The following is a 17851-nucleotide window of genomic DNA, read 5'->3' as shown; positions in this document are numbered from 1 at the left end:
CCACACCCACACCGTAACCCCTGGATAGGGCCTGAGTTGCCACCTTCCTCTGTCTCTTTTTTTGTTGGTTTGTTTGTTTTTGCGGTATGCGGGCCTCTCACCGCTGTGGCCTCTCCCACCGCGGAGCACAGGCTCCGGACGCACAGGCTCAGCGGCCATGGCTCACGGGCCCAGCCGCTCCGCGGCATGTGGGATCCTCCCAGACCGGGGCACGAACCCGTGTCCCCTGCATCGGCAGGCAGACCCTCAATCACTGCGCCCCCAGGGAAGCCCCCCTTCCTCTGTCTCTGAGTGTGCTCACTGGCCAGTTTTCTGGGACTCACCGGACCTGGGACAAGTCCTGGGCTCCTGGGGCTATAGGTTCCCGACGACGCATCTCCTAAGGTCCCGCTGTCTGCTCTTCCCCTATATTCTGAGCATCCATACTCACCAGGCAATAATTAATTCATTTCTCTCTTTTAAAAATTAATCAAAGACACAGGGGAATGTATATCTGAGCCTCTGATCAGCTTGAGAGGACCCATGTTATCACACCGGGTTAGAACATCTTCAGCCGAAAGCAGGCACTTGACATTTCGGTCAGGCGCACTGCCTGGCTGGGGGAAAAGTATGATCTCCATTCAGCTTTTAGCAAAATGGAAGGCAGCTCCTGACGGCCAGTCATCACAAGCTTGTGGAAAGTACGACCCTGTGGTCACCATCGGAGACGGCGGGGTGCATTAACTGAACACCTACTGTGTGCCATGCACCTTGCTAGGGGCGTCACGTGTGACCTCACTTAAGCCTCATGACCACCTTGCGGGGTGGAGATGACCAGCCCCACCGTGCAGAGGGGGACACCCAGGCTCAGAAACGGGAAGGGCCTGCCGGTGATCCCACAGCTGAGTAGAGGCAGAGCCGGCGTGACATGCGATCTGCGGCCGACACCGGAGCCCGTCCCCACCCCCCCACTGCACCCCACAGGCTGCCCAGCCAGAGGCAGAGAGTAGCTGCTCAATTAGCGCCTGCTGAACCTGAGGTGGAGCTGAACATGCCCACAGAGAAGCCGTCACGTTGGAGGCCGTGAAATTTTCAATTACGGCTACAGAACACGAGAGGAAGGAAGAAAAGCAGAAAGAGACAATTACACATGTATCCACGCTGCTGAACCTCTCAAGTGAAAAATTGGTTTTTCTCACTTTACAATGGAGGCATGAATTAAAATAGGGCTCGAACAATGCGGCCACCCCCAAGGGCAGCGCAGCTCGGCAGAGTCTGGGCCCCTGCGCCGTGCACGGTATGCACCCATCTCTTCCAGGCGTCTCGGACCCTCAAGAAGCAACATGGGGCAACGCACAGAGGCTCAGGCCTGCTCTGGACAGGACAGATGGAGACGGTGGGGCTGTCCTGCCTGGGCCGGAGAGAGGGAAACCAGAGCACAAGGGACTCTGCACCCTGAGACCTAGTCCATGGCCGAGACAGGGGCCCTGGAAGGAAGCAGGTCCCCCTGGCCTGGCTGCCCTGGGCCCGCGCCCCACTTCCTTCCACCTCCGGTCGCCCCACCCTCCCCAACCTTCAGCCCCTCCCCGTGAACCAGCTCTTCCCCGGGTGGTGGTGAGCCTGCATATGCCTCGCCTATGCCCCAAACAAGCAAGCCAACCCACCAACCCCGTTCCCAGGGTGACCTGGTAATCCCTTCTGGAAGGAAGTGGCCAGTGGAATCCAGAACCTAAAACCACACATACCCTTTGATCAAGTCTGCATCTGGGAATTTACACACAGAGATGTTCCCCTTAGTGTTGTAATAAAGGAAACACTGGGAATATGATAAATACTCAATAATAGAGGGCTGGTTAAATACATGATAGTATATTGGGTAACTATTAAAAATTACACCATCCAAAAACTTTTCAACAATACAGAAACACTAAGGATATATTCAGTTGGGGGGAAATTACTTAAAAATGTAAATATATGCATTGAAAAACTGGAAGGAAGGACCCCAACTGTCAATGGTGGTTCTGGCTGTGTTGAAATTGAATGCGTTATCTTCCTCATTACAGTTTTCCATTTTCCAAGTAGCCTGCACAAAGCACAGATTACTTCTGTAATCTGAATGTCTGGAGAACAGCCTCCCTTTCTGCTCTCATGTCACGGGCACACCACGTCTCCAGGTCCCTGACATCCTTTTATACCTCGACCTCTGCATGCTGCTGGCACCCCGAGTCCACGGCCCCGCCCCCAGTCCCCCCATCAGCTCACAGCCCTGGACCCAGCTCTCCTCCCAGGTCTCTGGCTGCTCCTTTGCAAGCTCCCCTTCCTCTATCTTCTTTGGAAAATAATGTATCTACTCTTTTATTCTGAAGAGTAAACCCCACTCGTGGCAGACAAGTCAAACAGTCTGGAAAGGTGTGAAGCCCCCCAGTCCTGCGAGGTGGTGGCTTGGGGCAGGCCGGGCAGTCAGAGCCAAGTCTGGTGAGGGAGGCTGGGCTGGGCGGTGCAGAGCTGTCCTCACCAGGAAGGAAGGTCTGGACCTGCTCTCACGGGCACTGCAGGGTGCTGGGCCGGGAAGAGCCCTGAGCCCAAGGGCGATGTGTTCGGATTTGCGTTTCCAAATGATGGTACTTGCCGTGGTGTGGAAGACGTAAGGCGGTGGGCAGTGGGCAGCGCTGGCATCCTGGGGGGGGGTGAGGGACAGACCTGGTGAGGCTGCGGGGATGGAGAGGGAGCGGATGGAGCAGACAGAGGGGAAGGGATGGGGCCATGGCTGGCCCACCTGGCCCCTTGGTGCATATCGGGAAAAGACCCTCCTTCAGGTGGAGATCACCCCATGCTAGGGGCATCACTTGGCCAGCGGAGCATAGGCTGGATTCCAGCACCCAGCCACCCCCTTGGCCAGGTGCCTGTGTGCAGTGGACAGCCTGCATGACCCCAGAAGATGGAAGCACAGGGTATGGGGGTGGTGAGGGGAGGGCAATCCTAAAGCTGCCAGGGAGGTTTCCCACATGGTCTAGCAACTTGGTGGATAACGGTGCCAACAGCAGGCATGAGATATTTCCTGTAGCTTCTTTGAGTCTTGCAAACTAGGAAGATGTCCTACACGTGGCAGGTGCTCAGCAAATGTTCAATGAATGAGGCAAACCAGGTAACCAGATCTTTAAAAAAAATTTTTTTAAGTGAAATACTAGAATTTAAAACTGAGAAATTCACTTGATATAAAAAGGGCATGCAGGGGGTGAGGAGAGATGTCCACCCTTCCTCTCCTCTCTGAACCCAGCGTGATGAGTGGACTGCTCGGCACAGCCTAATTACAGGATGCACCATGAGGTTTCCTCTCACACATCCCGTCATCCTTCTCAGCTTGTGCACTACGTCTCTGAAAGGCACCAGGCAGTCTTCCCTCAGGGTAGGTAGGGAAGGCTGTGGCCACCGGGAGAGTCTGCCCACTGGCGGGGTACACAGAACATCCATGCGCTGGAAACAGCACAGCTGTCAACACTGCCCTATAACTGGGGAGCTCTTGGTTGGGGCACGAATTTGGATTGCACAAACTTTCCTAAAGTCATAGAATCTTTGCAGAGTTAGGCTGCAGATTCACGGAGGTTGCTGTGACCATTTATTCAAGAAACACTGATTGAGCCGCTGACCCCATGCCAGCCATACAGAGTCTGGGGACACAATGCCAGGTTGACAAGATCTTCGTGTCCCCCAGCTATCACGCGGCTCACATTCCAGTGCAGGGGTGACATTTGCCAAGCAGCTACAACTCAGACTGAGAGAAGGAGGGGGGCACCTGACCCAGGGGGGCTTGGGAAAAGCCTCTGGAGAGGAGACAGCATTGGAGGCCCACTGGCAGGTGGCATCCAGCCAACAGAAGAGAGGAAGCTCAAGGCCAGGAAAAAAATATGTTCAAAGTCCACCTGGGGCCACGTGGGATCCAGTAAGCCCACCAGAGCCTCTCTGCCCACTGATGACAACAGGCTCTGGACAAAATGCAAAAAGCAGCTCCCTGAGAACGCTGAAAGTAAACACAAGCAGACAGACCCCGGAGAGAGGGCAAAACCTGGAGAAGTGAGCAGCATGAAGACGAGCTGCTATTTTCTTTCCTTCTTTTTTTTTTTTTTTTCCTTCTTCTTCTTATTTTGTCTAACAGCTTTGACCAGCAAGCAGGCCCGCAGTGGAGCTGTGGTGGCAGCTTCAAAATACATAAGGGAGAACAGACAGAACTGAAGAGAGAAATACACAAATCCACAATTATAGTTGGCGACCTCAACACTCCTCTCTCAATAATTGAAAGAACAAGTAGACAAAAAATGAGCGAGGATCTAGAAGAACTAACTGAACAATACCATCATCTAACTTGACCAAACTGTCATTTATAGAACACTCCACCCGACAACAGTGAAATACACATTCTTGCCAAGAGCGCATGGAACATTCAACAAAACAGACCATATTTTGGGCCATAAAAGTATTTGAATCATATAAAGTATGTTTTCTGAGCATAACAGAATTAATAACAAGGAAATTAATGACAGAAAGATATCAGGAAAATCCCTACAAATTTGGAAGCTGAGTAATAAGTTCTAAATATCCCACAGGTCAAAGAGGAGGTAAAAATAAAATTAGAAAATATGTTTTAATTGAATGAAAATGTAAATACTGCATATCAAGATTTGTGGGATGAATTCTTAGAGGGAAATGTATAGCATTAAAATGCTTATATTAAAAAGGATTTCGAATCAATGATCTAAATTGCTGCCTTAAGAAATGAGAAAAAGAAGAGCTAATTAAACCCAAAGCAAGTAGAAGAAAATAAGTCTCTAGCCACACTGACTAAGGAAAAAAAAGAAGACATAAATGTCAATATCAGGAATGAAGGAGAAGATAGAACCTAAAGACATCAAAAAGGATAATAAAGGAATATTATGAACAAGTTTATGTACACAAATTTGATAACTTAGATGTAAGGAGCAAATTCTTTGAGAGACACAAACTACCAAAGCTCATTCATGAAGAAATATACAGTCTGCACAGTCCTATATCAAACCTTAAGGAGACCACAATGAGACACCACCTCACACCCACTGGGATGGGGAAAAGCAAAAAGACCGATAACAAGTGAGGTGAGGACAGGGGAAAATCGGACCCCTCATACATTGCAAAGTGGTACAACCACTCTGGAAGACAGTCTGGCAGTTTCTCAAAAGGTTACCCATAGGGCTTCCCTGGTGGCGCAGTGGTTGAGAGTCCGCCTGCCGATGCAGGGGACGCGGGTTCGTGCCCCGGTCTGGGAAGATCCCACATGCCGCAGAGCGGCTGGGCCCGTGAGCTATGGCTGCTGAGCCTGCGCGTCCGGAGCCTGAGCTCCGCAATGGGAGAGGCCACAACAGTGAGAGGCCCATGTACCGCAAAAAAAAAACAAAAAACAAACAAACAAAAAAAAACAAAAAAAAAACAAAAAAAAAAGGTTACCCATAGAGTGACCATGACTCAGCAATTTCACTCCTAGGTGGAGTCCGAGAGGAATGAAAACACATGTCCACACAAAAACTTGTAAATGAATATTTATAACAGTATTATTCATAAGAGCCAAAAACTGAAAAGAACACAAATGGCTATCAACTGATGAATAAACAAAATGCAGTCTATCCACACAATGGAATATTATTTGTCCGTAAAAAGGAATGAAGTACTGACACACGCTACAACACAGGCGAACCTTGAAAACATTATGCTAAGTGACCGTATGATTCTGTTTATATAAAATGTACAGAATAGGCGACTCTATAGAGACAGAAGGTAGATCAGTGGTTGCCAGGGGCTGGGGGTAGGGGATAGAGGCAGGGGAGTTGGGGTGACTGCTAAAGGGTCAAGGGTTTCTTTCTGAGGTGATGCAAACGCTCTAAACTGACAGTGACGATGGTTGTATAACTCTGTAAATATATTAAAAACGAACGAATTGTATACTTTAAAGGAGTGCATTGTATGGTATATGAATTACATCTCAACAAAGCTGCTACTGGGACTTCCCTGGTGGTCCAGTGGTTAAAACTCCGCGCTCCCAGTGCAGGGGGCCCGGGTTCGATCCCTGGTCAGAGAACTTGATCCTGCATGCCGCAACTAAAAGAGCCTGCATGCCACAACTAAAGATCCCACACGCCGCAACCAAGATCTCGCATGCCACAACTAAGACCTGGAGCAGCCAAATAAATAAATTAATTAATTAAAAGGAAAAAAAGCTGCTACCAAAAAAATTTAATAAGTATTTAAAGTATATTAAGAAAAAAAATAACTAGGACATCAAACTCATGATTTTTTTTTGGATACTATTAGTTATGGCAAACTAAAATAAGTTTTTAGGTAAAACAAAAACTACGAATCTATTTCATAAAGACATTAAATTTTTAAAAATCTCAAGGAGAAAAAAAAATCTCAACGAGAGATGTTCAGTGTATGTAACACAGCTTATTTTAGTGGCAAAACAAATTACAAAGGTCATATACATTAGCATTACATAAATATTTTATTTATATAATCATTACGGGTCCAGAGTCTGCTTTATATTTTCTGATACATCCTACTGCATCTTTAAGAGCCCAAGTGATCACACGGGGACGTGGCCTTCCCGAGTGCCACGCTCTCCCGTCGCCACACACTGAGCTCCAGGTGGCAGCTCACATCTCAGGTTTTTAACTGGAGTCTGCTTGACACCCCAAGAAAAGTGCTGCCGAGTGAAGGTGAAGAGAAGGACTGGGCTGGGGGCAGGAGTCTGAGGTTCTGGATTCCAGGGACCCCTTCCCCAGCTTTGCCCAAGATTTTGGATGACCCAGGAGACACATGGGGACCCCCTGGCCGCTTGTGAAGGCAGCCAGTGAGGCCCACAGATCAGGTCCAAGCCCCACAGTGGCTGTCCACCTCTGCGCTGAAAGCTGAGCCGTTCAGGACTGGTTTCCACGTCTACCTGTGGAGGCCGAAGGGCCGCCCTCACAGAGGTGCCGGGGTTATGACTTCAGGCCTGAGGGCGCAGGGCCCACCACTGTCAAGTTCACAGTGGGGTCCCTGACACCGGGCATCGAGCTGCAAGCAGCGGGACCGAGCAGGCACCTGAACTCAAGGGCTGCCCCATGCAGGCTTCTCCAAGAAGAAAGCACACGGCCCTCACTGCCAAAGCTTTATTTACACCCAAGACCAACGCTTCCTTCGCCCTGTGAACAGGAGGGCCTGAAAGGGCGCGGGAATCAAGGCACCGGGTCAAGGTCTTACCCCCCTTACCAGCCAGCCGTGTGCTGGCTGCTGGAAGCTTTCTGAACCTCGGGCACCCTGCCAGGGGGATGAGGTGACAGCGGCGCCTGGTACACCTCCCAGGACTGCTGCGTCGCGGTAGATGACACACAGGGAGGGTCCAGTACAGACCCAGTCCATGCCACCCGAGAGCACCCCGCCGCCACTTGACAGGTGGGGCAACGGGAGCCCGGAAGAGACAAGGACCCAAGGCGAGCCACACGGAGCGGTGACCACGCTTCCCTCAGCACCAGGCTGTCCCCGCCCTCCCCCGTCTCCACCTCCCTTAGGCTCCCGCTCTCATCTCATAAAAAGTTTGGCTGAAGGCAAAACTTAGCCAGAACTGCAGAAGTACGAAGAGTCCAAACAAAAGGCGTTTTAGTATAAAGCTGATGAAAGAGACAAATGGAGAGTAATCAGAACCTCATTAGAGCAAATAAGCAACCTGCCTACAACGCCACGAAGACTGATGGTGCCCAGGAACCAGGAGGTGAAGGTGCTGAGTCTTCCAGACAGCTGCCACTGCAGGAACGGACACTTCAGGACACCCTCACCTACACCAGCAGAGACCCTGCAAAACACCAACCGGGACTCTCACTGATGCTCCCAAACCCTGGCCCCCAGGGCTGTGGTTCGCCACTTGGGCTCTTCGTTAGAATCACCTGGAGAGTTTTCACAACGCTGGAGGCCGAGACCATCTGCAGGCGTGGGTGGGTATCCTCTAAGTCTCTGGGTGCTCAGACCACTGCACCAGGGCAGCCAGTCCAGACCAGCAACCACTGGCTGCATGACCAGCCTGTTCATTCCCCCTCGGGGCAGGACACCCACGGTGGGTGCCGGAGAAGAGCGTGTTAACAGATGCTGACTCAGCTTCCACTTCACCTGGGTGGGCTTATCACTTGGGATTTTTTTTTAATTGGCCTGGATTAAGGCCGTTAGTCATTCCTGCAACAGTCCCATCCCATCCACCCAGCACTTCGCTAGGCTCAGGGAAAACAGCAGGAATGGAGCAAATCCCTGCCCTCAGGGAGCTTACATTCTGTGGGGAAACTGCAGCAGAGTGAGGGGCTGTGACAACAGGCAGAGAGAGATGAGAACCCAAGGAGGTGGGAAGGACGAGCCAGAGGCCTCGCCCACTGTCACCTGCATGATAGGACACACACCTGCAGTGGGTTTGGGACAAAGCTCCAGAAGGAGGTCAAGGAATGAACTCAAGATCTGGAAGTCAAGACGGCCCTTTACAAACTTAAAAAGAAAGAAAGATGTAGAACACGCATGGACTATTGATGATTCAGGTCAAACCAACACTAGAGCAAAAAAAGTGAGCTGATCTGTCAGAGTAGATCTCATCCTGAGAACTACCCGAGCGGGTGGGGCTCGGTGTTTTCAAGGCCCAGTGGGGGCCTGAGGGCACCTGAGACTCTCCTTCTCGGGAGCAGAGTGGACCTATGCATCGGAAGTCGCGCTCGGCCCTAGCCTGCCCAGTGTCGGCCCTGCCCACGGAAGGGAAGAGAACTGGAGCAGAGGCCAGGTTCCCAGTGTCGGGAGCCACATGTCCCAGCTTTTCCAGGGCTGCTCCAATTGGCAGTGCTCGATCCTGCTTGGCTGAGAGGTAATTTGCTGAGGTTGGGGTTCCAGAATTCAGTCTCGCAAAAAGGGTGATTCACTCAATATGCAATATGATTTTTAAGCCTCTGTAGGAGTTCTTCTACAACTTTCATTCATGATACAAGGGAGAAATTTTATTACCTATCCTAACTTTTGGCTCAAACTACATAGTCATCTTAAAGCAAACCTAAAAGTAACTACCTTGGAGCCTTTCCCACAGCGCTGGTGGGCCCTGCAGATCCGGAACTCTCCAGCTCCCAGTCCCTGCCGGGCAAAGAGCCAGGGCCCTGCGAGGCTGGAAACTCCGCCATCTACGAGACACTGGGGCACATGAAAGCTCAGACTTGGCTGAGAGCTGCAGTGTTAGAACCACGGCACCAGCCCTCATCTGGCCCAGGATCTCCCAAGTCCTCGGCCTCTGTCTACACTTCTGGAATGACCAGTTACAGCTGAATTGCAGCTAGCCTTTATTTCCCATTTGTTGGAGGGCCCACTCCCTCTGCAGAAATCCCAGGGAGGCCACTGCCCCCCAAAATGTGGGCAGGTGGGTGCTCCTGCAGGGCTCCATCATGATGGGAGGGGCGGCTGACCCCAGCAGCTCACTCCAAGTTACCCCCTGAGCACCTGCTCTGGTTCCAGGTCCTGTGGGAGATGCCGGGGCGCAGACATGACTGAACTGAGCCTCCCTCACAGGCAGGTGTAAATGAACAGCTGTCGGGTGAAGGTGCTCACAGCTTATTTATCACTGAGATAGGTCACAGGTGGTGCAGGTCAATCCAGGACGAAGACCAAGGGTGCTCACGTGTGAGAAGCATGGGACCTCTGTGTTCAGAGGCCCTTTGAGACCTGGCTTCTCAAAGTGTGGTCCATGGGCCGTCTGTCTCTGCATCTCCTGGGAGCTTGCTGAAACGCAGGATCTCACCTGCAAAGGACTGAATGCTTGTGTCCCCCCCAAAATCTATATTTTGAAGCCCTAATCCCCAATGTGATGATATCTGGAGATGGGGCCTTTGTGAGGTAATTAGGTTTGGATAAGATCATGAGGGTGGAAGTCCCATGATGGGAATGGTCACCTTAAAAAGGGATGAAGAGCCCAGAGCTTGCTCGCTCTCCATCCTGTGAGGACACAGCAAGAGGCAGCTATCTACAAACCAGGAGGAGCCCCCTCACCAGAGCCCGACCACCCTGGCACCCTGATCTCGGACTTCCAGGCTCCAGAACAATGAGAAATAAATGTCTGCTGTTTAAGCCCCCCAGGCTGTGGTATTTGATTACAGCAGTCTGAGCTATGACATCATCTTCCTGAAACAGAGTCTGCATCCTAACAAGAGTCCCAGGTGCGCTCCCACGCACAGGAGAGTTCAGAGGCCCTGCTTTAAAGATGACCTCATCCTGCCCCTTTACTATACCACGGGGGAAACCCTTGACTGAGAGAGGCTTTTTTTTTTTTTTTTGCTGTACGCGGGCCTCTCACTGTTGTGGCCTCTCCCGTTGCGGAGCACAGGCTCTGGACGCGCAGGCTCAGCGGCCATGGCTCACGGGCCCAGTCGCTCTGCGGCATGTGGGATCCTCCCAGACCGGGGCATGAACCCATGTCCCCTGCATCGGCAGGCGGACTCTCAACCACTGCGCCACCAGGGAAGCCCTGAGAGAGGCTTTAGTTTAGAGATTTGCCTAAAATCAGCCAGCTAAGCAAGTAGGAGAGGGAGGATGGGAACCCAGGTCTGCTGGATCTCAGGCCAATAAGCACTGGCGGCCCGGAGGGGCTCAGACCTCCGTGGTAACATGAAGGTCAGACCACAGACATCCTGGGTTCCAGACCAGACCCACGTTCGAGCAGACCGTCAGGAGACAGAAGAGTCAGAAGACCCTGTACTGGCAGCACGGGGCCAGCACGAGTACGCAGGCTCGGAGGGTTCGTGCGGAACACGTCCTGCCGACCTTCTGGAAATGAAGCCAGGCGCTCTGCGGTGACGAGGGATGTGATCCACTCCTCAAACCAGAGCAGAGAGAGATGGGCCAAGAAAAGACAGGGGAGCCAAATAGCCCATTTGCTGTAATGCACTGGGCTGGACCAGGGGAGTCCAGAATCCCAACATTCATCATGTGGCTAAGCTTAAGAAATAACAGTCTACGACTGGAAAGTAGCTTTGAAGTTATCTGTTCCCACTGCTCCTCAGACCCGGTGGGAGGCTGTCTGGCCACACCGTCCTGCTCCATGGTGGGCTCAGCTCCATCGTCGGACACCTACCCCTTACCTTCAGAATGCTGACTCACTTTAACCCAGCAATTTGAGTTCCAGGGCACAAGCTGCAGGAAATAAACTGCCAATGTGGAAAACACTAGATGCACAAATGTGTGTCACAGTGGAACGTATAACAAAGTAGACTGCGATGGTTTGTCTGGAGATTGTAACAAGAGAGGGAAACGACCCACATACCCCTGACTGAAGCAGGGTTCTCTGAAAAGACATTCTCTGAGCACATGGTTTCCACAGGGTGCCCATAATAGGGTGAGGCACAGGGGCACCCACCCTGTCAGCCAGGTCAGGAGGATCAGTCACAGCGTGACACACACCATAGCCAGATACGTCTTAGCAGGGATCAGCCAGATCATAAATATTTTTGGCTTTGCGGGCCATGTGGTCTCCGGTGCAATTACTCAGCTCTACCACTATGGTGTGAAATCAGCTGTAGCCCATACACAAATGAATGACAGGAACTGCATTCCGATAAAACTTTATTTACAAAAACAGGCAGCAAGTCAGATTTAGCCCCAAGCTGCAGCTTGCCGATCCCTGATCTCCACCTTCACATCTATTAACTTTAAATGGCAAACCAAACCAAACAAAAGGAAATGTCCTAAAATCCAACCTCAGGAAATGGTTTAAGAAGCTAAACCATTTGAAATTGACTCATTCGATCCATATTTATCGAGTGCCTGCTGTGTCAGACACGGCTCTGAGCGCTGAGGATAAGGCATGGAGCAAATTAGCCAAGCATACTGCATCAGGGAAATGTACTAAAAATCTACAGGAAGTCATTTCACTGTAAGGAAAACCTTTACAATGCTGTGTGAAAAGCAAAATACAAAACAGTATAAACATGAGACCAAACAATGTTTTAAAAAACACACAGTGGAAAAGAACAATGAAATAAAAATATTTAAATGTGAGGCTTCCCTGGTGGCACAGTTGTTGAGAGTCCACCTGCCGATACAGGGGACACGGGTTCGTGCCCCAGTCCAGGAAGATCCCACATGCCGTGGAGCGGCTGGGCCCGTGAGCCATGGCCGCTGAGCCTGCGTGTCCGGAACAGGAGAGGCCACAACAGTGAGAGGCCCGCATACCGCAAAACAAAACAAAACAAAACAAAACAAAAACACAGTGGAAAAGAACAATGAAATAAAAATATTTAAATGAGGGGCTTCCCTGGTGGCACAGTGGTTGAGAGTCCACCTGCCGATGCAGGGGACACGGGTTCGTGCCCCGGTCCGGGAAGATCCCACATGCCGCGGAGCGGCTGGGCCCGTGAGCCATGGCCGCTGAGCCTGTGTGTCCGGAGCCTGTGCTCCGCAACGGGAGAGGCCACAGAAGTGAGAGGCCCGCGTACCGCAAAAAAAAAAAAAACACACACACACATAAAAGTATTTATTTAAATGTTACTAATGTTTACCTTTGGCTGGCTCAACTACCCCTTCTCTCTGTTTCTATTTCTAGTTTTTTCATATAATCACATATTACTTTTATAATCATAACAGTCCTTCCGTTGTTTTTAAAAGAGGAAACCCGTCTTGATTTTAAGCTAAGGTCTGTGTCCCTGCTGCAGTTTCCACAGCTGCCCAAGAATGCAGTCTGAAAAAGACAAGCCACTCAGCCCTAGGTGTTCCTACACTCACCAGGGAGGGCTGGAAAGTTCAGCACCTGGGACAGAGCCCCAGGCCCCACGGGAGCCCAGCAGGAGGGCAGAGCCCTCCCAGGTGGCCGTCCACACCTTTCCTCTCTGGCCCTCCTGCTGGGTCCACACAAGGCACTTGGGCCACACCTATCAGAGGAAACAGAACTGAAGCAGGAAAGAGACTGGTCCCCTGAGTTTGGCTGATGCAAATGGAAATAGTCCTTGTGACCCAGCAAGGGAGGACAGGCAGTCAGATTGTTGGTAAAAAGGAAGTAAAAACAAATATTGCACAGATCCCTTTACCCACATTATTAGCTGGGGAGAGACTGGCAAACATGCCAGTACCAGTCACAGCAACATCTGCTCCTAATTGCTTCTCCCCCAGCATTCTCAGAACGCGTCAGCTGGCGTCTGCCCTAGGAGAAAATCCGATATTTTTAACAAAGTCTTAAATCAGATGGCGTCCTTGATGAGTAATTTCTTACGTGTTTGGTCTTTGAGGCTAAAAACAGCACACCTCTAAGGGACGTGGCCGTCACCAGGGGCTGGTTGATCAGGAGGCCCCACTTCAAACAGCATGACTAAGAGTTTCCAATTCCAGCAGCACTTTCCAACGTCTTCTTTCATTTATCATGTATTTATATCCCATATACAAGTGTTCTAGTGCTTTTAAAAGTCCACACATCCACTTCTTTATGGGTAACTTTTCTCTCTTTTCCAACTATTCTTGTTTTAAAAAAACAGTCTCTTGTAAAAGAAAAATGTGTGTTTTTTTTAAAAAAGAGTACATCTCTCTATGCTCTAATTCTCCCACTTGTGAAGTACTTTAGGCAAAATACCTATGGATATAACATCCTGTTCTCTTTAAGGAAACTGTCTCTGGTTTTAGGTTCTCCTGCAAACACCAGCAGCCCCTTCCCACAGCCTGGGGGGAAAGTGCCTTCCTGCAGCAGCCGGTCTGACACATGAACTCGCCTTTCGAATCCGGCACTGGAGGTCTTGTCCCACCTCCTTCCATCCTGGCCACGCAGGACGGCCTCTTCTCAGTGAAGACCTGCTGGGGGGGCTGCACCTGCCCAGGATGGGGCAGGAGGCGGCCCTGGAGGGGGATGCCTTTAGGTAGAGGCTTTGGCGCTGCAGATGCAGCAGGCTAGAGCCCTTCGGCGTGGGACCACTGACTCCCCTGAATCCCTAATGGAGGAGGACACTCTCTGATGTTCCACACCCTCTTCTTTCAAGGTCAAGATCAATGCAGGTATCATCGTGAACTACCCTGTAGCATTCTAGTGGCTGTGTGCCTCCTTCAGACCAGGGCGGTGCTTCTCAGAGCTTGAAACAGCCATCCTGAAATCACTGAGCCCCCCAGAGGCAGGAGGCAGTCAGGCTCTTCCCCACTGCCCCTCCCTGAACCCCCCTGCACCCCTGATACCAGCCCCCCTGCTCACAAACCTCCCATGGCTCCCCACTGCTGATCCAAACGCAGACTCAAGGCATTAAAAGCCTCTCTGCCCGGCCTGTCCCACTGCCTGGGGCCCATGCCTGGCCAAGTTGAGCAGGCCACTGGCCATATACATACCTTGTATCCCCCAAGTCGAGCAGGCTACTGGCCCTGTACACACCTTGTATCTCCCAAGTCGAGCAGGCTACTGGCCCTGTACACACCTTGTATCCCCCAAGTCGAGCAGGCCACTGGCCCTGTACACAACTTGTATCCCCCAAGTCAAGCAGGCCACTGGCCTTGTACACAACTTGTATCCCCCAAGTCAGGCAGGCCACTGGCCCTGTACACACCTTGTATCCCCCAAGTCGAGCAGGTCACTGGCCCTGCACACACCTTGTATCCCCCATCCTGTGTGACTGCCCTCTGCCTCCATCCACTCATTCAGTCACCCACGGTCTGCTGAGTGCCTACTATGTGCCAGGCACTGTTCTAGGAGCTAGAAGTCAGCAGCAAACAAAACAGACAAAAATCCCTGCCCTGGAAGAGCTTACATTCGAGGGGATGGAGACAAGGCAAATAGACAAGTAAAATCCATAGTGTGCCGGGTGATCATAAATGCTATGGAGAGAAAAGAGGTGGCAGGGGGACTAGTGAATGCCAGGGGTGGCTGGCACGGTGGTCCGGGAAGGCCTCACTGCAGAGGTGGCATTTGAGCAGAACCCTGTAGGAGGGAGGGAGCCTCTCCGTAGAAAACTGGGAGGAGAGCATTCCAGGCAGAAAGTGCAAAGTGCAAAGGCCCTGAGGCAGGACTGTGTTGGTGTGTTCTAGGAAAGGCAAGGAAGCGGGTGGGGCTGAGGCTGAGCGGAGACCATGAGGCCTTGTGGGCTGCCCTAGGGACACAGCTTTTCCTGTGAGTGAGACCTGAGCCTGGAGGGTTCTGACCAGAAGAGTGACACATCTGACTTCCACTGTCACAGGCCACTCTGGCTACTGTGTTGAGAACAAACCGTAAGGGGTCGGGGGAGGGGAGGGTGTGGTGGGGGAAGACAGATACCAGAGAGGACACTACTGCAATTATCAGGGCAGCTTAAACCCAAGTTACGACTGGATTTGCTGATGGTTTGGGTATTGGGGGGATGACAGGAAGAGGGGAGAGAGGGATGGTTCTGATGGTTTGGGCCTGAACAGCCAGAAAGATGGAGTTGCCACTTTTTTTTTTTTTTTTTTGGCCACACTGTGTGGCATGCGGGATCTTAGTTCCCTGGCCAGGGATCGAACCCATGCCCCCTGCATTGAGAACATGGAGACTTAACCACTGGACCGCCAGGGAAGTCCTGGAGTTGCCATTTCCTAAGTTAGGGAAGCAACAGGAGGGGCAGGCTGTGGTGAAGGACGGGAGTGGACATCACTTCTCTATGGGACTGACGGTGACCAACCTTTAAGCCCCAACGGGAACGCTGTCTCCTCCGAGAAGCCTTCCTTACACTGAGCTGAGCTGAAAGCTCACCCGCTCTGAATGCCGGCCCCTCCCTCCCCACCACCCCTCCTCTCACTCACACACACACACACACACACACACAGAGCACTTCTCCACCCCACTTATTTGTATCCACATATTATTCCCCTGAGTAATCTGAGGCTGATTCATTTTATAACATCTGGAAGCATTTGCACACAGTAGGTACTCAACAAATATTTTTAGTAATATGCTGTATAGAATTGCACCTATGGGGCTTCCCTGCTGGCGCAGTGGTTGAGAGTCCGCCTGCCGATGCAGGGGACACGGGTTCGAGCCCCGGTCCGGGAAGATCCCACATACCGCGGAGCGGCTGGGCCCGTGAGCCATGGCCGCTGAGCCTGCGCGTCTGGAGCCTGTGCTCCACAATGGGAGAGGCCACAACAGTGAGAGGCCCACGTACCGCAAAAAAAAAAAAAAAAAAAAGAAAAAAGAATTGCACCTATGATGCTTTAATAATCTAACAACTCGAGAATGTTCTTTCAAAACATCTAAAAATTATGCTTCCCACTGATTAAATATTAAGTGGTAATTATTCCATCTCAAGGGTCCTATATATAGATGCTGACCCACTCCCAATCATTCAAAATGTCCAGGCAAGCTCTCCTGGAAAGGCCATGTGAGGAAGAGGTGTGTTACCTTGCTGGTCCTTATGTCCCAAGCTTTCATTTCAGAGCTGAAGCCGCCACATACGAAAACGTTGTGGTCTCTTGGATGAAATTTCAAGGTGGTGATTCTAAAGTCACTTTGACCACTGAATAGCTGGGTTCCTGCAACACGAAAAGAGAAGAGAGGGTTCGAAAATACTCAGATCACGAACTAAATACCTTAACACTAAGATGCCATCTGATATGGAGCCACGGGAGAGCGCAGCCCACCTGGGCCTGAGGCGACCAATGGAGACTTTCTGGAAACACAACAGCAGCGGCATGTGCCCTCACTCTCTGGCCACCCGGTCCTCAGTTAGCTGAACCCCCCCACCCCCAGGGATAAACAAGATGCCTGAATCCACCTTTTCGGTGCTCTGTAAACATTATGCACATCACCTCATTTCAAGCACATAATCCAGTTTGCAGTTGAAAAAAGCAAGGCCCAGGGAGACTGAATAACATTTCCAGAGCTACACAATTAATTTTGTTAGGTTATTTACTGGGAGTCTAAAAGCCAAAAGCAGGATGCTCCAACATGATTCTTTTTAGGATCAGCATCTTACAGTCACACCCTCACGATAACCCATCAGTGGTTTGCCATAGAGTGTGGCGTGTGGGGTGGCATCAGCCTCTGGGTGATAAATGAGAGCGTGACGTCACAGCGGCTCAGGTCACAGGTTGGAGGGGGTGCGAGGACCACCTTTTCTATCTGCCACGCAACTGCCGTCAAGTGCTCCTGGACGCTGTGCAAACGACTGCGTGCACACACATACCTCTGCTGTGGAAACTGTTCCTATCACTGAGCTCTCTTAGAGGTAAGCCATAAAAACACCAGAAATGTCGATCATTTAGAACAGCTCAGACTCGGGGAACAGACCTTTTGTGCTGAGCCCAGGTCTCGAAAGCCAGCATGCCTTCCTCTACACGGTGCCACAGCCCAGGAGGGCCAACCTTGAAATCCTTCCCCTGGATTGAGGCAGTGGGCAGTTAGGGACATAAGAAGCTGGATACCAATGCAACGCCAAGATCTCAAGCATCGGGCTTCCCTGGTGGCGCAGTGGTTGAGAGCCCGCCTGCCGATGCAGGGGACGCGGGTTCGTGCCCTGGTCAGGGAGGATCCCACATGCCGCGGAGCGGCTGGGCCCGTGAGCCAGGGCTGCTGAGCCTGTGCGTCCAGAGCCTGTGCTCCGCGGCGGGAGAGGCTGCAGCAGTGGGAGGCTCGCGTACCGCAAAAATAAATAAATAAATAAATAAATAAATAAGATCTCAAGCATCATCTCCCTTATGGGAACCCAGGAAGGACACTTGTTCCTTCAATTCAGAGAGCGCCTCCGGAAGGCTGCCCTGCTCTGTGTTTAGGACCACACTTTAGTTAAGTGCTCCACCAGCTCACCAGGTAAGGAAATGAAAGTCGTCAGTTGGTCCTCTTGAGAATTACAGCAGAAGCCTTGACAAATCCAACTTGCCTAGATCCTTG

General features: G+C 51.3%; 1 protein-coding gene across 6 annotated transcripts in view; it reads right to left on the bottom strand.

Moving 5' to 3' along the window:
- WDR25 (WD repeat domain 25) overlaps positions 1–17851 on the bottom strand; it is a 147042-nt gene that overhangs the window by 31654 nt on the left and 97537 nt on the right. For all 6 annotated transcript variants that reach the window (XM_082618975.1, XM_082618976.1, XM_082618980.1 and 3 more), the window contains exon 4: positions 16364–16494. In XM_082618975.1, the coding sequence (XP_082475101.1) occupies positions 16364–16494 (131 nt within the window). The remainder of the gene's footprint in view (positions 1–16363; positions 16495–17851) is intronic.

The sequence above is a fragment of the Mesoplodon mirus genome (genome assembly GCF_964341445.2).
Source record: "Mesoplodon mirus genome assembly, chromosome: 4".
In the NCBI taxonomy this organism is placed as follows: domain Eukaryota; kingdom Metazoa; phylum Chordata; class Mammalia; order Artiodactyla; family Ziphiidae; genus Mesoplodon; species Mesoplodon mirus.
The sequence above is the reverse complement of the archived record's forward strand: the minus strand, read 5'-3'. Positions and strand labels throughout refer to the sequence as shown.